The sequence below is a fragment of the Geotrypetes seraphini genome, chromosome 10 (genome assembly GCF_902459505.1).
Source record: "Geotrypetes seraphini chromosome 10, aGeoSer1.1, whole genome shotgun sequence".
Classification (NCBI taxonomy): Eukaryota; Metazoa; Chordata; class Amphibia; order Gymnophiona; family Dermophiidae; genus Geotrypetes; species Geotrypetes seraphini.
The window spans coordinates 76306077-76331400 of NC_047093.1; the positions used below are offsets into that span (position 1 = coordinate 76306077).

General features: G+C 43.6%; 1 protein-coding gene across 10 annotated transcripts in view; it reads right to left on the reverse strand.

Annotated features, from left to right (window-relative positions):
- The window catches only part of NEK6 (NIMA related kinase 6), a 376321-nt gene that overhangs the window by 166654 nt on the left and 184343 nt on the right, over positions 1–25324 (reverse strand). The window contains exon 2 of one of the 10 annotated variants that reach the window (XM_033960767.1): positions 13697–13736. The exons of 8 other annotated variants lie outside the window; for them this stretch is intronic. In XM_033960767.1, the coding sequence (XP_033816658.1) occupies positions 13697–13736 (40 nt within the window). Of the gene's footprint in view, positions 1–13696; positions 13740–25324 lie in introns of all 10 variants that reach the window. One more of the 10 variants, XM_033960766.1, reaches the window with a different exon arrangement.

Genomic DNA, 25324 nt, shown 5'->3' on the forward strand with positions numbered 1-25324 from the left:
AGATTAAAAGGCTTATACCCAATAAACCCAATCAAATGCAATAAGAATCATTGCTCCCCTGTATTTTTATAAAATGTACATTCTGACCACTTGACATATACTGTAGGGACTGATGAAAGGCTGCTTACTAGAACTAATGTAAGATCACAGATGCACATTTACATATGCAATGACTTAGATTTACATTTGCTATTACAACCCATTAGACCTGATTAAAGTAATGAGGATGTCAGACACAGTAAGTAGAAAAGGAGCATGCTCAGGATGGGTCAAACCATAACTAGGCAATTTCCCAACAATTAAGGAGGTGATTTTGTAAAGGAATCCAACATGCAGAACAATAAGAACATAAGAACATAAGAAGTTGCCTCCACTGGGTCAGACCGAGGTCCATCTCGCCCAGCGGTCCGCTCCCGCGGCGGCCCATCAGGTCTGCGACCTGTGAAGTGGTTTCTGACCACTTCTATAACCTACCTCAAGTTCTATCTGTACCCCTCTATCTTTTACATATTCCAGAAAGCTCTTTGAAAATTGCCCAATGTGTACATGCATTAAAAAAAGTCACAAAGCAGCACGCACACTTACTTTTTTTAAACAATATATGTTCAGACATTCTAGGAAGCAGGAAATAGATGGACTATGGGACGGATTGGGCCCTTATATACTGTATATATCATATAGAACAGTGTTTCTCAAGTTCTTCAAGCCAAGAACCCCCTAAGCCTAACAAATACCAAACGAGTACCCCCACCCAAGCTCCACTCCAGACCTGCCTAAGCCCCTGACTCCACCCCCATAATAATAGTACTATTTGTAATGAAATTTCTTCCATCCATTTTTCATATACACACAATATAATCTTATTAATACATAATGGTAACCACAAAATAAAAAACAAAACAAAAAGCACACTGTACACAGAGAAAATGTTAATTATCATTTATATTTGTTTTAAAATATGCAATTTCCTACCTTTGTTGTCTGGTGATTTCATGAGTCTCAAGTTGCACTTCCTTTTGACTGTGCATCCAATATTTCTTTCTTTCTGCCTTCTGCATACTTTCTCTCCTCCGGACCTCATTCCCTTCCCCAACCAACATTTCTCTCTGTACCTCCACGAGTCCAACTTTTCTTCCTCTCTCCTCCATCCCTATTGGCAAAGTCTCAGTCTCTCTCTCTCTCTCTCACTCACACTCACACACACACACTGTCCATCTGTCTTGCAAGATCCAGTCATCTCTCCCACCCTCTCTACTGCCACATTCAACATTTCTCCCTCTCTCATTCCCTGGAGCATGTGCACATTTTTCACCACTGCCCACCAGCCCCATGCCCATTTCTCCTTCTATCACCCCTTTCCAGCACCAAGCCATATATCTCCCTCCATCACTATGTCCAATATACCTCCACCTTGCATCCCCTTCAATCTGTCCCTCTGTTCCCTCTCCATCACCAGGATCAGCTGAGCCACAGAGCACTGACTGGCTCAAAATCAACACAGGGAATGTCGGGGGGGGGGGGGGGTGTTTGACAGTGGGAGAGAGTGGGCATCTCTCCTGCTGCCAGAGGGGGGTGTCACTTGATGGCAGCAGCAGGAGGGAGTGGGTATCTCTCCCGCTGCTGGGTGGAATGTTGGGGGGTGTTGCTTGGCGGCAGGAGGGAATGAGCATCTCTCCCGTAGCTCTTCAATTTTTTTTTTTTTTTTTTGCAGGGTCGGGTGTTTGTGCAATGAAACAGGAGAGAGTGGGCATCTCTCTTGTCGATCTTCAATTCAATTCAACCTCATTTTCCTGTCAGTGCCTGAGCCAATTGGTGCTCAGGCACTAATCAGAAAGTAAGGCAACGACAGCTCAGACCTGTCGGCAAATTTTGGCCGCAAATGTGGCACAACGAGGTTAGAGAATCACTTGGCGATTATAGAGAAGCGCTCAGGGTGATCATTTAATATTAATGACCTTGTTGTACTACATTTGCATGTATTACATTTACAGTATCAGAGACTGCTAGAAGTCGGAAAAGACCTCGGTAAGATGTTTTGATAATCAACCGCTAAAATACATGCACACTAACCTGGAACCAGTTTAGCGAGCACGTTAAAGGCAGATTTTAGTTTGGAGAATCTGCCCCTTAGTTTTTTTATATGTTATGATAACAGTTATGTCATGCTAGTGAAAAGTATCTAAAGATGTTTTTTCAACCATAAAGGATCTCACCCACCCCCACATACACACTTTTTTAAAAAATCAAATATTTATTTGGGAAACTGCCCAACAAAGGCCAACACATATCATGATACAAAAAAAAATTAGGTTAAAAAATTTATATTAGTATAAAGGCAGCCACTCTTAAGTATCCAATGTTTCAGAATGAATGCCAATTCTCTAACGACATAACAACTGTATCCCACCCGCACCCCTACATGAATCCTATTGCCCCCTCATGGATATGAAGGGACCTTAATGATTCTCAAAACTCCGAGAGTTACAAGTTGCTGTGCACTCTTGCAATGGCCCTCGAAACAGCAGCCTGGTCTGCTAAGATAAGGGCTTTTGTGTAGATTTCAGAAGCATATACTGAGCTACTACTGGAATATGAAGTCTGTCATAGTTTTCCCAGCATTTTTTTTCTTTTCTTTGAATACACATCTTAAAAAGTACCTTCATATTTTAAATGATTGAGGTTGACATTCATCAAAATTTATACAATTAGTTTAGAAATATTTATGCCGATAGCTGAATTTTTTTGTTGTTGTTTTAATTTGGGGCTGCCAATGAATAATTTTTGCCAGATCATCTCCTTTGGAGGAAGACAGCCAGGAAGCATTCTGGGGAATGGGTTCTTAAGGATGCACATAACACCAATTATTCAACACTATCTGGATAACTTTATCCATTTAAATAGGAACACACCAATAACTGCCCTCATGTAACATAATTTATCTCTAAGCTCAGGACTGTATATTCAGCAAACCTATTTCAATGTCTACCCAGCGGGAGACCTAATTGTTCAGTATACCATTTTAAAAAATATTCAGGATGTTTACTTATTTATTTCCTAATACAACATTAAAAGTTTAACGAGTTAATCAGTTAAAATATTTAACAGCCATTACAAATAGTTTTCCATGATCTTCATAGGCACAGGCACTATAATATTTTAATGGAATAAGGCAGCATTTGTCCAATTAATTTTCTGAAATCTCATTAAAAAATTTAGCTCAACTATGTCACAGTCTTCTGACCTGAATTTTAATTATCTTTATGCTGTATGCAAGCTTCTTTTCTGGTATTTACCAATGCATCATTAATTTTAAGCCAACTCTTTCTATTTGTTTAAAGAGCATACTTCATTGGAATGACATTTAATGTAAACTAATTTCACCTTTAAAGGCATCTGCCAAGCTACCGATAAGTGGCCCAATCACATAAGTATAATACATAAACAAACCATAGATTAAGTGACAACCATGGTGGGCCAGGTCAACAGCTCAGCAATGGTGTTATGCTAGTTATCAGGGTTTGATTACTTAATAGAACTTCTGCTCCACAGGCTAATGTTGGAGGCACTTCAGTAGAGTTCACAGACCACGGGGAAGGTGAAAGAATGGTGCGAAATCCCCAGCTATCACTAAACAGCAACACCTAGGTACCTGTGCTACATCGCTTTAGAGCATTTTTTTGCTACTTCAGCTTGTCTGCGGTGTTCTTTGCTCACATGTTTAAAGACAATAGACTGCTTTCAGTCCAATTCTTTATATGTGAGTTTGCAAACCATTGGACCCCTGAGGAAGGTGTATTCGCCGAAACACAGACCGTATAGGGTCCGGTTGGATTTTTATCACTGTATTTTTTATCATTGTACTTTTTTAAATGAGTTTTCATGTTTTTATATGTCAGTGTATAATAAATTATCTCCTGAACATCTGTATCCATAGTTTTTTGTTTTTATTGGTGGATTGTTTTCACTGTGGATCATTGGGTCTCCCCATTTTTCTTTGTTGTGCTACATCGCTTTAGAGCAGTAAGTTCCACAGTTTCAGCCAAGACCATCATTGCTAGACAGAAACGTGTTAAAATGATTGCTCACCTACCACCCCCAACTCATGTTATCATTACTCCACCAAGGTTCCAAAACTAAGCCCAAAGCAGCAGAAGAAATACTGACCCTCAGAGATCAACAGCACAAATTTATTTACTGCCTCTACTGTCAAAATATAGCAGACTTTTTAGATCTGAACAGCTGCTACTTTGAAAGAAAATAGATTATGAATCCATTGTTGTTCATCTAGGTCAGCAATTTTGCTGCTGTTGGTTTATGTTTATTTAAAAATTGATAGTCCTCTGTAGCTAAAGGTCAAAGCCGCCTACAAATCCAATAAGTAAATCACATTAAAATAGAAAGGAATGCCATTAAATAAAAGGAAAGAAGACAATATATTCATAACAAAGGAAATCAGAAACAAAAATTAAAAATTATCATGGAAAAAGTGGTAGCAAATGTTCTTCCGTCCTTCGGTTTACTTAGTCAACCACATTCACAATATGTTTTCTTTTGTTTTAAAGAAGACATACCTCTATGAAATATGATTAATATTTATAACCCCTGGGACTAATGGACACATCTGGTCCTTTCAGTCCCTTTGGAAACAAAATGGTACTCTGATGCTTCTAGTATTTGTCTTACAGGCTAGAATTTTAAAACTTGCTTTCTTAAACAAGGTATGGTCTGAAATGGTGAGACACAATGTGATGGTAAGTTTATCAAAGCTGGCAAATAAAATGTGTAGCATAACCCATGTTCTCATACAATCAACATTTTTCAGAACACTATCATTAGAGCACAGACACAAAGATAATACAAGAACATGGAAATGTATCATAAAAGGTTTAATTTGGGCCTCCTTTTGTACCTGCCTATAACAAATACTGTGTGAGCCACAAGGGAATACCTATTTCCTTAGGGTTACCAGATAAGGACCCCTCTGAAACTCTAAACAAACTGTATATTGTAATTGCTGCTTTTTAAAATTCTGTAACTGTAATATTGTAATTGTTGCATTTTAAGATTCTGTACACTGTAATTTCACTAACTATCTGCATATTGTAACTCGCTGATTGTCCATCTCTCTTCAGTTGTAAACCGCCTAGAAGTCACGTGATTATGGCAGTATAGAAGAATACAGTTATTATTATTATTATTTCCTCTTAAAAAATGAGAGTACAGTTGGGCCCCGCCTCCGTTCCGCACCCAGCCATGCCCTGTTCTGCCCCCATCCCTGCTTCGTTCCACCCCGTTCTACCCCCAGCTCCACATACAAACCTCGTGTATCCTTCCCCTAGCTCCAGGCCACGTCCAGAGGGCCTCTATGCATGCGTGGACATCGATGGGATGACATCACGCTCATGTGCATATGCGTGTGATGTTATCACGTTGGCATTTGCACATGCACAGAGGCCCTCCAGAGATGGCCCTGAGCTCGGGGCCTTCCAAAACCCAAACTGCCGACATATTTTCCCACTTGAGGACATGACACCAATAGTGCTTCACAACATTCATTCCTACCAGAACACCTGCTCTTGGTCAAATGTGCAGAACAGAGATAGCCCCTATACCAGGGGTGCCCAACGCGTCGATCGCGATCTACCAGTAGCTCAGGAAGGCAACTCGAGTCGATCGCACTCGTGTTACCATCCTGATCTATGGGCCGATCAGCCTTCCTCTCCAGTGTTCTCCCTAGGGCCTTTTAGCTGTCATCTGCCGCTGCTGAACATTAAAAAAACAAACCAAAAAAACGGCTTGGAGATTTCAGCCCCTAGCGAACTTATGCTCCGGGCTCTAACGTGTGCGTGCAGGCTTCTCTTCTCTTCCCTCCGAAACCGGAAGTTATGTCCGGGGAGGGGGGGGGGAGAAGGGAAGCCTGCACGCACATGTTGAGAGCCCTGAAGCAAGCGTTCGCTACGGGCTAATGCGGGAGACAGGTTAGTGAAGCATTTGTTCTTGTTCCTGCCGGGTCCTGCCTACTTTCTGTTTTCGCGAAGGCAGGACCCGGCAGCATTTCCCCCAATAGGTTGATCACGATCTTGGGCTGATCAGCCTTCCTCTTCCCGACGGCAGAATTGACGTCGGGGAGAGGAATGCTGGTTGGCCGAAGCAGGGAGAGCTTGGGGCCTGTTATTGGTGGCGTTTGGGTCCTGGTCCCCGATGGTAATGGCAGTGGCTTGGGGGAGGGCAGGGAGAAAGAAAGAAAAAGGGAAGGCAGGGAGACAGAAGGAAAGAAGAGAAACAGAAAAAAATGAAAGGGCGGCAGAGAGAAAGAAAGGGCAGGGAAGAGGAAGGAAAAGTTGGGGGGAAGGAATGAGGTCTGGAGGAGAAGAAGCATACAGGCTAAAAGAAGGGAAGAAAGATTGTATGCACAGTCAGAAGAAGAAAGTGCCAACCAGAGACTCATGAAATCACCAGACAAGGTAGGGAAAATGATTTTATTTTAAATTTAGTGATCAAAATGTGTCTGAATTTATATCTGCTGTTTATATTTTACACTAAGGTCCCCTTTTACTAAACCGCAATAGAGGTTTTTAGCGCAGGGAGCCTATGAGTGTCGAGAGCAGCGCTGGGCATTCAGCGCAGCTCCCTGCGCTAAAAACTGCTATCGTGGTTTAGTAAAAAGGGAGGGGGTATATTTGTCTATTTTTGTATGGTTGTTACTGAGGTGATAGTGCTTAGAGTCATCTGCTTTGACCTCTTTGAAAAACCCTGGAATAGGAATGATGATTAACATTTTCTATGCATACAGTGTGCTTTGTGTTTTTTTTTTAATTTTATTGTTGGTAGATCATTTTGACTTGGTCATTTAAAAAGTAGCTCGCAAGCCCAAAAAGTGTGGGCACCCCTGCCCTATACAAATACAGGACCACAAAGTCCTAATATACACAAAAACCCTAAGATGCCAGATTCTGCATGCAGTACAACACCAGAGAAATAGAAAGAAATATGTTTCTTCCTGAACAGTGCAAAATAGACCGCAGATGTAAATTCTGAAAACTGACACATTTCAATCACTAAACTGAAAATAAAATCACTTTTCCTACCTTTGTTGTCTGGTGATTTAATTTTTCTACTCATCTTTTCCTAGTCTCTGGTTGCACTTCCTTCAGTCTGTGCAATTAACTCTGTTTCAAGGGCCTTCTTGTCCAATTGCTGTTTTTCTCTCCTTCATTTTCTGCCCTATATCCATATTTGGCATTAACTTAACATTCAACTTTCTTCCATTTTTTTTTTTTTTTGCTTCCTTCTCAAATCTATCTACTTTTCCATGTCTTCCCTTCTCATCTATTCATATGTACTATCTTCTCTCCTATTCCCATCTATCCATAAACAGCATTTCTTTCATTTTCTTACCTTCCCCACTCCTCCCATCTCTATGCACCATTTCCTCCCTTACTCTCCCCTTCACCCCATCCCTGTGCACCATGTCCTCCCTCTCTCTCCCCTTCCCCTCCATCCCTATGTACCATCTCCTTCCTTTCTATCCATCTCCTATGATCCGACATCTGTCTTCCCTCTTTCTCTCTCCTATAGTCTGGGATCTTTCTCCTCTCCTTCCCAAAGTCTGGCATCTCTCTCCCCTCCTTCCTTTCCTTTCTCCCCCCCCCTCCTCTTTTTGGTCTAGCATCTGACTGTCTTTCCCTTCCCTTCCTACTGCCTTAGTCAGGAATCCCTCCATCTTCCTTCCTTTCCCTGGTCTCTCTCCCCCCCATTCCCCTTCCATTGGGTTGACATCTCTCTCTCTCTCTCTCTCTCTCCTTCCCTTCCCCTCTCTTCCTCCCATGGTCTGGTATGTCTATCTCCCATTCTTCCCCTGCAGGTCTAGGGCATCCCTTCCCTCCAACATCTTTCTTACCACAACCACCACCACCACCACCACCATCACCACCCCCTCCCCTGGGATCCGGTGCTTGCTTATTCGGCACTGCTGTAAACTCTTCGTGCCATTGACAGTGTGAGTGAACTAAACACTCTGCCTTTGTCAATCCAGAAGCTTTTTCTCTGCAGAGAGAAATCTTCTGGGTCACCGAAGGCAGCGTGTTTAGTTCACTCATGCTGCCATCAGCATGGAGAATTATAGCAGCACCGGGTAAGAAAGCACAGGATTCCGTGGGGAGAGGGAGGAGGATTCTGGATAGGTGGGCGAGTTGCTGAGCATTACTAGATGTCCGGTTTTCCCGGACAAAAGTTGTAAAATTGAAAGACCGTTTGGACTTCAACAGAGTCCTCAAAAAGAGGACATGTCCAGGGAAAGCCGGACATCTGGTAACCTATTTGCTAAACAGAGGTTTTGAACTGTAGAAAGCAACTGACTAGATCTCATTGCTGGGCGTTCGAAATGTTGACAAAACCGGAGATTCCCCATTAAGGTAACATCACATGCTCCTGAAACAGGTGTAGCATGAAACATGGCTGCATTGGGCCATGTCTTTTGCACCAGCAAATTAACTTTACATTATTAAAGATTTTTTTTTTTTTTTATCATACTGCTTTGTTTTCTTGATTTCTTTCCAACCCCTATTTGTACCTGCCAGCTGTTTATTCAGAAATTTTACTAGTTTTGTCTTCTTCCTTCTTGGTAGTTCAGATTTCTACTATTCAAATCCATCATTTGTAATAAAGGAAAATTTTCATTGTGTCTATGAAAGAAGGCCATAAATCTAAGCCATGTGTGAACATCTTCCAGATTTGCCATAACTTTGCCATATTTTCCTTTACTTTGTCCAAATGAAACAAGTTGGTAGTCTGATTCCAGTTACCAGAACACTGATATTAATACTGCTAAAGCCACCATCATATATTGGCAGTTCAGATCTTCAGAAGAGGGATCCAAGGCAAGCAAGGCAGTGGCATATTGTAAGCACAGTGTAGAACTTGTGTCATCAATGTGGCACTTATGTACTTGGCAAGAAACATTTGCTTCTCTTCTAATCTATTTAAGGAGCAGGCAACCAATATATAATAGTGCTGCTCGATTCACCGATTTGAATTGATTCACTTCGGTGAATTGATTCGTTGTCCCAAAAAATTGGACTCACCGATTCAATGACCAACATCTCCCCCTCCCCACGACCTGACATACCTCCGGGGCCTCCTAAAGCAGCAGCAGCATTGGCAGTGGCCAGTCAGCAGAGGCATTGCTCTGAACGGGGTGCTTGCAGCCTGCCCCACCGAGGCATTCCTTCTGCAGCAGCAGAGGGAAGTCCTGGCAGGGAAGGCCACAATCAGCCTGTTCACAGCGCTGCCTCTTCAAGGCTAGCCACCACAATGCTGCTGTTGTTTTGGGAGGTCCGAAGGTATGGTGGGAGGGTCATTGGGGTGCTGCTGCACAGGGGGATGGGAGGGAGGGAAAACTACTACACAGGAGGATGGGTAGGAGATGAGGAAAGATGCTGCACATGGGAGGAGAGAGGAATAATTGTTGGGGTGGAGGAGAGGAAGGGGGAGATGAAACAAAAGAAGTAGAAAGGGGTGAGGGAGAAATCCTGCATATGGTGGAGAGGAGGGAAACATGCATGGAGTGGAGAGAAGGAGAAATGTTGGGCAGGGAGAGATGGGGCAAGGGGAGAGAGAAAGAAATATTGAACATGATAATGGAGGAGAGGAAGGGAAAGATGCTGCATGGAGGGGAATAGAGAGGTTTGACCCAGGCAGGGAGAGAGAGAGAGAGAGAGAGAGAGATGGCAGACAGTGTGAAAAACAAAATGTTCGATACAGCAGCGGAAGGTAGAAAAAAAAAGTATTTTCTATTTTGCGATTACAATATGTCAGATTTGAAGTGTGTATCCTGCCTGAGCTGGTGTTAGACAACAAGCATGAGCTAGGACCTAACAGGAGAGGAAAAGTCTTAAAAAAAAAAAAAAGCAGCACCTGATTAGGTGGGAAAAGCGAATTGTAAAATCAATTCAATAGGCCAAATTGAATCGAATTAAAAAAAAAAAAAATGTTCCCTGATCGGGCAGCACTAACATATTACTAAAATGTGCTAAGGAATCCTGGGGTGACTCAGGAGAGGGACCTTGGGGTGATGGTATCTGAGGATCTCAAGGTAACGAAACAATGTGACCAAGATGGTGCCCATGGCCAGAAAAATGCTGTGCTACATAAAGAGTAGAAGAAGGGAGGTGTTGATGCCCTGTACAAGGTATTGATGAGGCCCCCCGCTTGGAGTATTGTGTTTAGTTTTGGAGGCCGTATCTTGCTAGAAATGTAAAAAGACTTGAAGCTGTTCAAAGAGAAGCGACAAAAATGGTATGGGGTTTGCACCACAAGATGTATGAGAGAGACTTGATGACCTGATGATATACACCCTGGAGGAAAGGGAAAACAGGGGTGATATGATACTGACATTCAAATATTTGAGAGGTATTAATATACAAACAAACCTTTTCCAGAAGAGGGAAGGTGGTAGATCTAGAGAACATGAATTTAGATATGAGGGGGGTCAATTCAGAAATAATGTCAGGAGGTACTTTTTCACAGAGAGGGTGGTAGATGCCTGGAATGCCTCCTGCAGGAGGTGGTGGAGGTGAAAACAGAAACTGAATTCAACAACGTGTGGGATAACCATAAAAGAATCCTATATGAAAGATATAGAACCAAACAAGCTTAGCAGTGATTAGATAGCAAACACTAGTTAATTGAGAAGCAAGGCCAGAGCAGGACCCTGAAAATGGCAAGAACAAATCAAATATGCATATGTAGCATCACATCATGCCTTATGAATTTATCTTGTTGGGCAAACTGGATGGACCGTAAAGGTCTTTATCTGAAGCCATCTACTATGTTACCATCAAATATATTGGTAATGCTAGGGAGAAGTAGCAGGTTGAACCAGGTGATCCTAGACCAGGGATAGGCAATTCCGGTCCTCGAGAGCCAGAGCCAGGTCAGGTTTTCAGGATATCCACAATGAATATGTATGAGATGGATTTGCATGCACTGCTTCCTTGAGATGCAAATCTCTCATATGCATATTTATTGTGGATATCCTGACAATCTGACCTGGCTCCGGCTCTCGAGGACCGGAATTGCCTTCCCCTGTCCTAGACCAAATCCCATTGCAGCAACTTGTGATCATGGGCAAGTCACATAACCGTCCACTACCTCAGGTACTAATCTTAGATCACAAGATCTCCAGAAGACAGGAAAATATCTACTGTATCTGAATGTAACTGGTGAGAGCTAAATCAAAAATCCCTTCATCCTTCCTTTCTCTTAGTTCATGTGTTAAGCAGAATGTAAATGTCAATACCAGGAGAAGGACCGCAGTGAGGTAGAAGGGAGAGGGACAGTTTAAGCATGCATAAACAAGTCTGCTCAAGTCTTGCAGTCACAACATTACTTAGTGCCAAAATGGGAGCTGCTTGGATAATTTTGGCTCTCCGAAGCAGACAGCTACAGCAGACATAGCTGTTAGTGTCAATCGGAGACCACTGTGACCTGAAAAGACCAGGAACCAATATTGCAGGGTCATAAAAACTCCACCACAAGTAGGGCAAACAACCCACTGAGCGAAACCAGTAGCACAGTACAAAAAATCATTGATTGTAATTAAACCTTAATATAAACTGGATAAACCAACAGACATTTTCTTTGATAATGCATTCAGTGATATTACATAAAAACAAAAAATGAAGGCGGATAAAGACTACATGGTCTATCCATACCATCTCTATCATTTCTATCTAGCACTGGTCTTTGACCTGAGGGCCGCCGCGTGAGCGAACTGCTGGGCAGGTTGGACCACTGGTTTGACCCAGCAGCGGCATTTCTTATGTTCTTTCCTCTCCTTTAGAAAGCCTACGTACTTGTCCCAAGCTTTCTTACAGTTACAATTTATTAAGTATTGATATGCTGCCAATCTGAAAAGGTTAAGGCAGCAAACTAGAGAATGACACGGGGAAAAAATCTGTCCCCGTCACCACCCTGTCCCCGGCCCACCATCCTCTGCACTGCCCCGTCACCGTCATCCCTTTCACCGCCCCGTCACCACCACTGCCATCCCATTCACCGCCCCGTCACCATCCCCACAGCATCCATATAAGCCTTAGTACTGTAATATTTAGCTTATTCCTTTCTTATAAATCAAAGTTCCTGCTCCTGAACTAGAGAAAGAGATGTTCAGCTGGCAGGGCTTTGTTTATAAATTTTTATCAACAAAACTAATATACTACTTTATCCTAAAGCAAAAAATAAATAAATAAATAGAATTTTGTTTTCTACCTTTGTTGTCTGGTTTCTGCTTTCCACATCTACTCATTCAATTCCTTCCATCCACTGTGTGTCTTCTCTCTGCGTCTTCCATTTGCTGTTACTGTGCCTCTCCCTTCACCCCCCCACAATTGGTCTAGCACCCATCTTCTTCCCTCTGCTCCCCCATAGTCTGGCATCTGTCCTCTTCCCTTCCAGCATCTTCTCCCCACTCTGTCTTCCACATTTCCCTTCAGGGTCTGTTCCTCTCCACCCTCCTTCAATGTCTGTTCTATTCCTTTCCACCACCACTCTTCCCTTCCTCCTTTACCATCTGTTCCTTTCTACCACCCTTCAGCTCCTCTCGTGTGGCCTATCTATCTACCTTCCTCTCTCTTATTTTCGTGGCATATTACAATTTAATTTGTGCAAGCCACTGGAGCCTGCGAGCTCAGTCCCTGTTCCATCTCCACAAACCATCTCGCTTCTGTGCTCCTATTTTCCCCATTTCTAATATCTCCCCTATGTATCTGTCATTGCCCCTCCCCCCTGTGTCCATATACCATCCCCATGGCATGTCCCCTTTATGTCTCTGTCCCTATGCCCCATGCATATAATTCCCCCTCTTTCTGTTACCTTCCTGTGTCCAGATTTCCCCTATCTTCCTTTTCCATACCAGTGTGTCTCTTCTTTTCAACCCCATCTAGCTTCTTTCCCTCTTTCTCCCCTCACCCCCCTGCTTCCAGCATCTGGCTCACCTGCCTGTCCTCCCCTTTCTTTCCTGCTGTGGGTTTTTCTTTCCCTCTTCATCCCCTTGGCCCAGAATCCTTTTCCCTTTCACTCCCTCCTTCCAGTGTGAGCCGGGAACACATGTGATCACGCGGTCCCTGCAGCCCCTGCCCGCCCGATCGATAGTAGCATTTAGTCAGCTCCCTCCCTTCACCTCACCTTAGTTTGCAGGCTTTCTTTTTTGGTGACCCGCACACGCGGCTGCTCAGTGTTCAATCTTCTGCTCTGCTGCAACTTCCTGTTTCCGGTTGCGTCAGAGCAAAAGATTGAACACTGAGCAGCTGCGCGTACGCGGCTCTTTGAAAGCGTGTGGGTCGCCGAAAAAGAAAGCCTGCAAACTAAGGTGAGGTGAAGGGAGGGAGCTGGCTAAACGCTACGATCGATCGGGTGGTCAGGGGCTGCGGGGACCGCACGATCATTGATACTTCACTGCGGAGACAAGACCATTCACTGCTCCACGGGGTGGTGAATGGCCTTGTCCCCGTCCCCGCAGCAACTGCTATTTTTCTTTCCCCGTTTTGGCGGGTTACCCGTGGCTAAACGCGGCTAGCCACGGGTAACCGCCACCGTGTCATTCTCTACAGCAAATAATCACATTTAAAATTTAAAAGAAAGGAGTGTCATCAGTATAGAAAAGCACATTCACACAAAACCAGACACCCTCACTTTCCTGTCTCCTCAGTAATGGCTTCCACCAACAATACGAATGCCTGCTGGGAAAAAAAGAAAGTTTTAAGTATATTTTTAAAATTTTATGAGATGTAGGGGGTCCTTTTACTAAGGGCTCCTTTTACAAAGCCGTGCTAGGGCCTTAACACGTGGAATAGCATGCGCTAAATTGCCAGGGGCGCTAGCCACTACCGCCTCCTTTTGAGCAGGTAGTAGATTTTCAGCTAGCGTGCGCTATAGTGCACGCTAATCCGGTGTGCGCTAAAATGCTTAGCGTACCTTCGTAAAAGGAGCCCTAAGCCGTTTTAGTGCGTGCTAAATGCTAACACATCCATTATAGCCTATGGACCCGTTAGCATTTAGCATGCGCTAAAACGGCTAGCGTGCCTTAGTAAAGGACTCCATAGTCTCCATGACCATGACTTATAGAATTTTACACAAGTATATTAAGCAGGTTTTCCCTGTATTTATGGAAAGCATACCCTGCTTAAGACAATTTCTTTATTTCATGTCACATGATGAGTACAGGCTTTCAAGTGAAACCTTTTAATTAAAAATTTGTTTTGTTTTTATTTAGTGACACATTAGTATGTTCTACTTTATGTACATATATGTCAAAATAAAATACCACACGCTAATATAGTATTAAAAATAATTTATTGGGAAGCTGCCATCACACCAAAATTTGTAACCAGTGGCACGGTCAGAGCTCATTCGTACCAAAACGCATCAGAGAAACTTCATTACTTTTCATATTGAAGTCAACAGAAATTAACTTGATAGGCTGCGCCTCACTGGGATTCTGATATGCCAGTTCATTGGATTATGGGATCAGGTATGGGCCTGCTGGGAGTTACATCCATTTGCATGTAGTGTCTTGTGTATAAGACTGTTAATCTTTAAGATGGGGTAAATCCTGACAACACATGAAGAGAAGAGTATTAGCATCTTGTTTGCTGCTTGTGAGGAGTAGTCAATATAACAAGCGAACCTTCAGAATCGAGGGCAATACTGTTTATATTTGTTGAGGCTAGACTTTTTGAAAGTTTACTAATTTGATATTTTGATCTATCTGGCAGCATCCGTATGCTGTAGTTGCTTATTTTTAATCCTTACTTTTCAATTGGGGGGGGGGGGAAGAGAGAGGGAGAGTGGAGCTGGGAACTCTGATTTTTTTATTTGGGTAGTGCTGGGTTTGTTGGGGAAAAGGGACGAGGAGGATTGGGAATGGGAGGAGGGAGGATTCCGAGTAATGTGTGCATGAGTGTTTGGTTTTGTTAGGGAGGAGATACTAGACAGTACTTAGGAAGGGGAAAGAATAAACTTAGCTCATTCCCTTAAGAAGGGACACCGACAAGGTCCAGCTGGGAAGCCCTGGTGGGTGCTGGTAGTGTTGTTACTCATAACTCAGTACACAAATGGCAAAACTAGGACTTGGCTAATTAAAAAATTTTAACTTTGCATTTAGACAGGCTTCACTTGCCAACTAAAATGTATTAAATTGCTAGCCTGTTTGAAAAAAAGGTAGATGTCACTTTAATGTAGGAAACCCACCTGAACTCTGGGGAACATAGGAAATTACAAAGGGACTGGGTTGGAGAAGTGGTGTACTTATTTTATAATTCACAATATGTTTTTCTGATGGGTACTCTGCAGGGGAGAAAGGCAGTTTTTGTGAATGTGGATGCACCTAATAAATATGGCTACCCATTCTTCTCAGACTGCAAAGCAGTGGTCGAAACATTTTGCTAAGAAAGTGTAATTTAGTAGATGTATTGCCAACTTTGAACCTAGGGAGTTTGGATTACATATTCTTTTTTTTATAAATTCTTTATTCATTTTCAATATTTTCAATAAGTGCAATACAAATTAAATACATTTTATATTTAAGACATCACTTAATATTCTTCCAAGAAACAAATCAATCTATATCCCTCCCCCATCCTATCCCATAATTATACATTTTTTATTTAATAATCAAATCTTCAAAAAGCTCATGATATACATTTCATATCCATAAGAGATAATAAGCACTAATAAATAATCCAGTACATTAATTTTACAAGAATTCAGAGAATCATTTAAAAATAAATCCACCCTCCCTCCCTCTCCCTGGATGTGCACATAATATATCAGTAAAAATCAAATCTACAATAGATCAACAAAAGACGTCAATGGACCCCATATTAGCTTGAAAATTTTTATATTCCCTAACGATTCTGCAATCATTTTTTCATAACTGTATATCAAGCATATTCTTCTCCAGACTGCATAACTGTCATGCTCGTATTAACTATATCTTAGAGCAGTGTTTTTCAACCTTTTTTGGGCAAAGGCACACTTGTTTCATGAAAAAAATCACGAGGCACACCACCATTAGAAAATGTTAAAAAATTTAACTCTGTGCCTATATTGACTATATATAAAGTAATTCTCTTGAATAGGAATCAAATAAACACAAAGAAAGTATTTTATAATTACTTTATTATGAAATATTAAGTAAACAGAATAGTGAAAAATTATAAAATACTTTATTCAGTGCGAAACCTGGGCCTGTTTGGCTGAACACAAAGCTGATATTCTGGCTGGAATCGAAGAAAGACACACACGTAGCTCTTCGTCAACAGCTCTCAGTCTCTCTCTGTATTTGGTTTTTATAGCATACAAAAATAGACAAATATACCCTCCATCCTTTTTATTAAACCACAATAGCAGTTTTTAGCGCAGGGAGCTGCGCTGAATGCCCAGCGCTGCTCTTGACGCTCATAGGCTCCCTGCGCTAAAAACCACTATTGCGGTTTAGTAAAAGGTGACCATATTATAAAATATAGACAGCAGATATAAATTCAGAACTGTGCATAATAAGTGAAGGGAAGTTTTCATCTCTGGGAATTTACCCAGTTAACTATTAAGTTATTTGGGCAAATTCCTTTGAAAACTGTGGTAATACTGCCTCCACTTTGCTAAATTTAAAATAAAATCATTTTTCCTACCTTGTCTGGTGATTTCTGGTTGCACTTTCTTCTTCTGACTGTGCATCCAATCTTTCTTCCCTTCTATCAGCCTGTATGCTTTCTCTCCTCCACACCTCATTCCCTCCCCCAACTTTTTCTTCCTCTCTCCCTGACCTTTCTTTCTTTTTTTCTGTTTCTCTTCTTTCCTTCTGTTTCCCTGCCTGCCCCCTTTCTTTCTTTCTCCCTGCCGTTCCCCAAGCCACTGCCATCGGGGAACAGGACCCACCAATGGATAACAGGCCCCAAAGCCGACGCCGACGCATGCTCTCCCTGACGTCAATTCTGCAATCGGAGAGGAAGTTCCGCCCAGCCAGGCAGCGATTGGCTGGCCCGAACTTCCTCTCCAACTGCAGAATTAACGTCGGGGAGAAGAAGACTTATCGGCTCGATACATTAGATCGCCAAGACAAAGTGAGTCCTGGGTGATCGACTCACTTTGCCTTGGCGAGCTACTGGCACCCCTGCCTCGGGCCCCCTGTCAGCTCCGGGCCCCTGAATGCAGGACTGGTAGTACTGCCCTGATGGCGGCCCTGCGGCACACCAGGCAACATCTCGCGGCACACTAGTGTGCCGCGGAACAGCGGTTGAAAAACACTGTCTTAGAGAACTTGTTTGGATTTATAAGTCGGTTTCAAATTGAGGAAGTAGTTTTCAGAAATCACTGAGCAGTCTGGGCCTAGTTGAAACGGTTAGACGATGACAAGGAACATATCTGGAAAAATGAACCCTACCTTATATAATGATGAGGCTCTTAAGGTGCACCTCTGTGAGGAATATTAGAAAGACAATGTTAGTGGGGATACCTTTGACACTATTTACTGGAAAGCTACAGAAGTGGTACTAAGAGGCAAAATGATCGGAAAAGGGAAGTGGATGGAATTTGATGTACCATTTTTCTGTGCTAACAAAGTATTCTGGACTCATGTAGTAGCTGCCCCAGACCAGGACTCTAAGCAGACATATGCTATACTCTCCAGAAAGTTAAACTTCACCACTCCCACACCCATGCGGAAAGTCCTTCTAATTTTCTGAAATATATTTTATTGAATAAATATAGTAGACGTATTGACAGTCAGTAGCTCTTCTGAATATTGCAGCTGAAGATGAGGGTGAAGATCTGAGTAACAGAAGCTTTTTGGCAGAGCTGAGAAAATAGTTAGACAATGAGGTATTCCAAATCCCAGAGATGAAATGCTGAATTATTCATGCTTGTGGTTGGATAGCATAAGGTAAAAAAACTGGTCCTCTTTTGGGGGAGGGGGGGGGCAATAGAGCCACATGCGTTTCAGATTTAAGGAGAAGCATAACTGACCCTGAGACAAAGGATCCTCAGGGAGTATCCATAAGGTTAAGGGAGATGAAGAGAAGAGACCAATGGGAATAGAGCTTGGCAACAGGTAGCAGAGAGAGATCACTTCTATAACCTTTGCTGACCCATCAGGGCAAAGGTTGTAGAAGTGAACAGGAAGTACAGCAGTTAGAAAAAGAATTCAAGCATAACTGAGAGAAAAGTGAGGTCTTGCAGGAAAAAGGCCATTAGAAACAAAGTTTATACAGGTTAAGCAGGAGTGGCTGCAGCATGCACAAGACTACACAATGCATTGCCCACACACCATAGAAATGACTGCAGCATTAAAATTCTATGAAGTGAGAACATTAAACACATCTTAGAGCTATGTCATAAAACTAGTATAAGGTTGCTGGGGCAGAACACAAAGCGGTTTACAAATTATATACAGATAGAAGAGGAGAGGCATCTGAGCCAATCAGGGCCTTAGGCCACCTCTCTGTACATCCCAGGATGCACCGGGACGGGGAAAGCCTGTCATTTAGGAGTGGCAGGCCTGCGAGCAGGAGGGATTGGCATCCCTCCTGTTGTTATCTAGTTTTGAGGTTGGGGGAGGTATGTGGAATCATTTGAGAGGGGCAGGGGACATCCCTCCTGTTGATTTTTTTTTAGGAAGGAGAGTGGGTAAGGGGAGGGAAGGGAAGGGGTTGGTTCTGGGGGCCTGGCAAGGGGGTAAGATCGGGGGGTCACATTAGCAGCAGGAGGGAGTAGGCATCCCTCCTGATTTCTACTGCCTGCAAAGGGGGGAGGCAGTTCAGCTGGTGTAGTGGGGGCATTCACAGCGGCAGGAGGGAATGGGCATCCCTCCTGCCTCTATTTTTTCTATGGATACATCATCTGTGCCCACTGAAAAAAAAAAAAAAAAAACCCACAAAACAGGCAAACTTGTTGGGTTTTCTCGGTCGGTAGTACCAATCCAATTCTGACATGCAAGGATAGGCCATTGATCAGATAGCTGGCTTTATTATTAATGACCTCATCTGCATGTCAGAATCAGAGAATGTAGAACCGCACAGGAAACCACAAGGTGAGCCGTTTTGTGCACAGGGTCGGCAAATATGATCGGTCACTAAACCAGTATCATCATGTGATCAGGCTAAGCTGTCAACTCCCATCTCATATCTGTCTCCATCTGTAATCTAGCCAATTTAGTTTTCTCTCAATCACCTCCCCCTCTTCCCCCAATCAGCTCAAAGCCTTCTTTTTTCTTATTGGTTTTATGCATATTATGTTTAATTAAAACTTGATACCATTTAGGTAAAATCAAAGTGGTTTACAATTATAAACATGGAGAAGGAATTGAAAAGGAAATACAATTAGCTATAGGACAGAAGAAATAAAGAGAAGTAAAAGGAAATAAGAAAAAAAAAAATTTTATTTTTTAAATAGTCTGAGGAAGAAACCAAAGAAGAGAAGGAGTCTGTTAATCCCCCTGGGATCCAGCCCCACCAGGGAACACCTGGATAAAACGATGGGTCTTCACAAGGGCCCTAAATTTGGTATATAATTGTTTTGAAAAAAATAGAGGAAAGAGAATTCCAAAGTTATGGAATAACGGAGAAGAAAGCAGAATGTTGATTCCAGTTTAGAACAAACGACTATCTTAAACTTCAGGAAGGAGGCACTATATAGGTGTTACAACAAAAGTACATTATTTTTCGCTCCATAAGATGCACCCACCTTTTGAGGAGGAAAAACAAGAAAAAAAAATTCTGAACCAAATGGTGTGCCCTGTACTCTGTCCCCCCTCTGGTGGTAGGCCGGGACAGGGTACATCTAGTGGTGGGCACGTCTAATGGTAGGTAGCCCCAAGCCAGCCTGCACCAAGCCAGTCAGCCCGCCAGCCCCAAGCCAGTGGCCAGCCAGCCAGCCCGCCCCAGGTCAGCCAGCCAGCCAGCCAGCCAGCACACCCCAAGCCAACCAGCTCCCCGTACCTTTATAAATTCTGTCCACCCATCCCCTGGTCGTGGGTCCGTCTGCTCCAGCCCACATCCCTTGCTCGTGGGACCAGCATCTCCAGTTGGCTTCCCTCCCTCCCTGCTGCAGCACCTATCTTGCAGACAGTGCTCGTAGTCTTTGCTCTGCCGGGCTCCTCCTTATTTCCTGGCCAGCGGCACAGAGATCAGCAGCGCGGACGACATGAGCAAGCTTTACGCTCTCCCACTCAACCCCGTGCTACTTTCTGAATGGCTTCTGTAAATTCTCACGAGTCCTGCAAGAATCTATGGCAGACATTCAGAAAGCAGCGCGGGGCCGAGCAGGAGAGCGTAAAACTTGCTCCTGACTGATCTCTGCGCCGCAGGCCGGGAAATAAGACGAAGGATACACGCTGGACCACCAGGTGAAAAAGGGGGACAACGACGATGGACGGATGGGCGGGGGTGTTTTTAAAAAAAGGTGATGTGCTGGCGGTGGCAGCAGGCGGGTAGGTTTAAAAAGGTGGTGCGGCGGGGTAACAAAATTTGTATCTTCGCTTCATAAGATTGCATCAAGATTTCCACCCATTTTTGAGTGGAAAAAAAGTGCATCTTATGGAGTGAAAAATACAGTAAATGGTATCCCTGTAAGCCGATCAGTCGGTTAGATTCTGATCTGCAACAGAACATAGCTTCTAGGGTTTAGGATCACACTGATTACACCAAGTAATTTCTAAACACACATAAAATTCAACAGAGCTCTTTTCTCTTCAGCCTGAATCTGTCCCAGGAAAATCAGTGGTATCCCTGAACCTCGACTAATGTAACACAGATGCTGAAATGATAGGTGGCCTTTTCACTGAATAATGGACACACAACGGAAAGCACTTGACCAACATGGCAGCAGCAGATGTTCAGAATTAGCTTCTAATTACACTTAACTATGTAATTACAAATCCTAACACGGTGCTACAGAGAGACCATGAAAATATCTATTATATCAAAACCCTTCCTAATCTTGTTCCTGAAATAATTACAGGGCATTGTGAGCTTGCCAAATGAAGCTGTAATTAACCTTAATTACTCAAAAAGCAACTGGCTAATTCTAAGGGATTAATCAAGTGGATTAAAATATTACTAAATTACTTAATATGACAAAACTGATGCATTTTCAGGCCCTGTTTCAGGCAGCTTGAGGAAACGGGACTAAAACAGACCTCACCATGACCTACAGAGATGCAAAATAGGTTTTACGACACAGTTTGAAGCCTATCTTTGCCAACATATTCTAGCAGAAGTTTAATGGCAGTTATGAAAATAATTTTTCCAGATAAAATGGACATATCCATTTGAGGCTACAATATTTTGTTTTTTTTTTCACAATGAATCAGATATTGCTATATTTTATATAAATAGCATAATCACAGAACAAGACTTAATTTATCAGAAAATAAATATGGGTCAACAGTAATTGCAATTTCAGGTTACTCACAGCTTGCTGCGGACAAAGTCCACACCGAATGTAGTGCAACAGACCTAATATACAATACCTACATAATGTAACGGTGTAAATTTTCAAATACTGTACAACATTGAGGAAATACTTATTCACATGCCTAGAATGCTCTCCCACGGGAGGCTGTGAAGACAAAAATAGTGATGGAATTCAAGAATGTATGGGATAAACACAGAGGATCACTACACTGAAAAAAAGTGGAATCCAGTTAAAGCAAAACTTAATGACCTCATATGAGCTTTGACGGCAGCTTCAGAGGTTGGGAAGTATGACCAATGCCAGGTAGACTTCTGCAGTCTGGGTCCTGTGAATGGCATAAACAGGTCAATATCAAGCTTGGAGGGGGTTTCAATGGCAACTCCAATAGTTGAGAAGTAGGACCAGTGCTGGGCCAACTTCTATGGTCTATACCAGTGGTTCCCAAACCTGTCCTGGGGGACCCCCAGCCAGTCAGGTTTTTAAGATATCCCTAATGAATATGCATGAGAGATATTTGCATATAATGGAAGTGACAGGTATGCAAATCTCTCTCATGCATATTCATTAGGGATATCTTGAAAACCTGACTGGCTGGGGGTCTCCCAGGACAGGTTTGGGAACCACTGGTCTATACCCTGAAACTGGCAGGGAGAGACAGAGATTAATTACCAATGTTAAAAATCATGAAGAAATGGAACCTGTGCAGAGTGCAAGATTCAACTCTGGTCACTTCGTTGGGAAGGCTGGATGGACTGGATGTTGGGCAGGCTGGATGTCCATCTGCCGACATTTGCTATTAAAGAGAGCCATGGGGGCCAAGATGGCAGATGAGAAAGTTGTTGGGGAATGACCTTTGAGAACTTCATTGTTGCCCGTTTCCTCTTTTCATTGTTTTTGATGTGGAAGAGAAAGGGAAAGGCTTCTTCTTTCCTCTCCGAGTTGGGTTGGGTTACTAGGATAGTTCAGATGATGCTGTAGGCATTTCAGGCTCATCCCTCTTCAGATACAGCTGCCATTTCAGCTGGAACTGTGAAGGTATTGGCAAACTGCAAGGTTGACAGTTTTTCATTGAGCCCTAAATCAGAACAGCTTCACCACAACCCGGAAGTAGCTGCCACATTAATAAGGAACAGAATTCATTTGGTGCAGCAAGTTCAGCATAAGATTCTGGTCTAGTGGTTAGATTTGCTGCCTCAGCACCCCAAGGTTGAGTGTTTGATCCCAGCACTGCTCTTTGTGATCCTGGGCAAGTCACTTAACTCTTTATTGCTCCAGGTATGATAATTAGATTGTAAGCCTGATGGACAGACAGAAAGGCTCCTGGGGCACAGTCTGCCTCCCCCCCAAAAAAAAGTCTGACATAGGGCAAAGAGAGAGGTCAACGAGATCATGCCGATACAGGGCCACTACCAAAAGGAAGGGGAAGCATCACTACCAGAATAGGTGTGTAGGTTGTGAAGAAGCCAGTCATCCGGTCATTCTGATTCCAGCAGAGAGAGGAGGAAGGGAGTCAGCCGATTGACCCTCCTCTCTCCACCTGAGGATTCTCAGCTGAAATGAGGCCGCACCTACTACCTCCTGAGTATGATTAAGCAGCCTTTTAAAGTCTGTTTGAAAAAACCCCAACAAAAAACCACTGATTATTCTGATGCCAACAGAGAGAGGAGGAAGGGAGTTAGCTGATTGTTCCTCTTCTCTCCACCTGAGGATTCTCAGCTGAACTGAGGCCCCCATCTACTACCTCCTGGGCCTGATTACGCAGCTCTTTAAAGGGCTTCTTGTCAGATGAGCCCGTTGGTAGGCCATGCAAAAGGGCTCTTTGTGCGAACTATCATGCTGACCAAGCAGGACAAAGCTAAAACCTCTGCCCAACTTCACCTATAAGTAGCAACAGTCCACAAAGCTGATTAATTGAAAACCAATGCATCTGTTGATTAATCCACAACTCAGCCCATCTGTTGACCATAACAGAGTTCAGAGGGCCGCTGATCTCCGTACAGCAATGGCGTAGTAAGGGGGGGGGGGGCGGTCCGCCCCGGGTGCCAAGCCCTGAGGGGGTGCTCCCGGACCGGTCCGGTTCCCCCCCTGTGCCGGGTGTCGCGTTTGGAAACAGCCTGCAGCAAGATCGCGATGCTAGCGATCTTTGCCTGCTTTGGCTGTTTCCTCCGCCACGGTCCCGCCCCTCCTCTGACATCAGAGGAGGGGCGGGACCGCAGCGGAGGAAACAGCCGAAGCAAGCAAAGATCGCTGGCATCGCGCGATCTTGCTGCAGGCTGTTTCCCCAGGGACTGAAGCGTGGAGGCCGGGAGAATAAGCAGTGCTTCGTAGTGATGGGGCCGAGCGGTCCTTCGAGGTAGTGGGGGGGGGGGGGCAGCAGGCCTTCGGGGGGGGACAGGCCTTCAAGGGGGACAGGCAGGCCTTCGGGGGGGGTGACAGGCCATCGGGGGGGGGGGACAGGCCTTCAAGAGAGGGCACAGGCCTTCAAGGGGGGACAGGCAGGCAGGCCTTCAAGGGGGGGACAGGCAGGTAGGCCTTCAAGGGGGGGACAGGCCTTCGAGGGGGTGTAGGCCTTCAAGGGGGGGCAGGCCTTCGAGGGGGGTGTAGGCCTTTGGGGGGGTGCAGGTCTTCGGGGGGGGTGCAGGCCTTCAAGGGGGGGACAGGCCTTCAGGGGGGGCAGGCTTTCAAGGGGAATAGGCAGGCAGGCCTTCAAGGAGGGGACAGGCCTTCGAGGGGGGTGTAGGCCTTTGGGGGATGCAGCACAAGGTGAAGTTACCTTGTGCTGTATTTGACATCTAGCAAAGTCTCTGTTTGGAAGGAAATATCTCAGCTTAAAAATGAAGTGGCCAGAAGTTATGGTAAAAGCAGATAGCGTAGCTGGTTCCTGGAGGAAAATTCCATAGTCTTGTTATTAAGACATGGGGGAAACATCTGCTTGCCCTGGATCGGTAGCATGGAATGTTGCTACTCTTTGGGTTTTGACCAGGTACTAGTGACCTGGATTGGCTTCCATGAGAATGGGTTACTGGGCATTGAACCAATGGGTTACTGGGCAATGAACCATTGGTCTGCCCAGTTAGGCTATTCTTATGTTATGTTCTCATCTGTAGGGGCCTTTGTTTTCACTTCTTATTTTAATGTATTTTTTTTCTGAGAACTTATCAGTGTTTTTTATAATGGGAACAAAAATGGAAGAGAATTAATGTGTGTGGAATGGGGGGTAACTAATTTCTTCAGCTAAATAATTCAATCCACCTCAACCAGACATAGGAGAATTCACGCACCATTCACACACCCTCCAACCAAAAACGTCAAAAGAAAAAAACAGTTCGACAACCTCCTAGCCATTCAAGCTGCAACACTCGACCCCCAACTCTACAACCTATGACCTCGACCACAAACTACAAAACCTTCAAAAAAGAAATAAAAACCCTTCTATTCAAAAAACACATAAAACCGAACTAACACAATCAGAACTGTCCCAAGCATCACCTGCAACCACTCCATATGTACTTCTGATGTCATGACAATTCAGACATAATTTATGTTATGTTATGTTATGGTATGTTTGGAATAATGCTTACATATATGAGGTTCAATAAAAGAAAATTTTCACTGCCTGTTTCTATTATGACCATTTATTCAATTTCATGGTTATTACAAAAAATATTTTTTTACATGGGGGGGGGTGTCAAAAAATTATGGGCCCCGGGTGCCACATACCCTAGGTACGCCACTGCCGTACAGTCCCCGAATATAGCGTGGCTATAATTATGAGTAATTGATAATCAAAAGCCCAAGTATCTGGTATTAGCAACTGGAAAAGAAGTAGGGTAAATATAAAGCAGATTATTTGCAA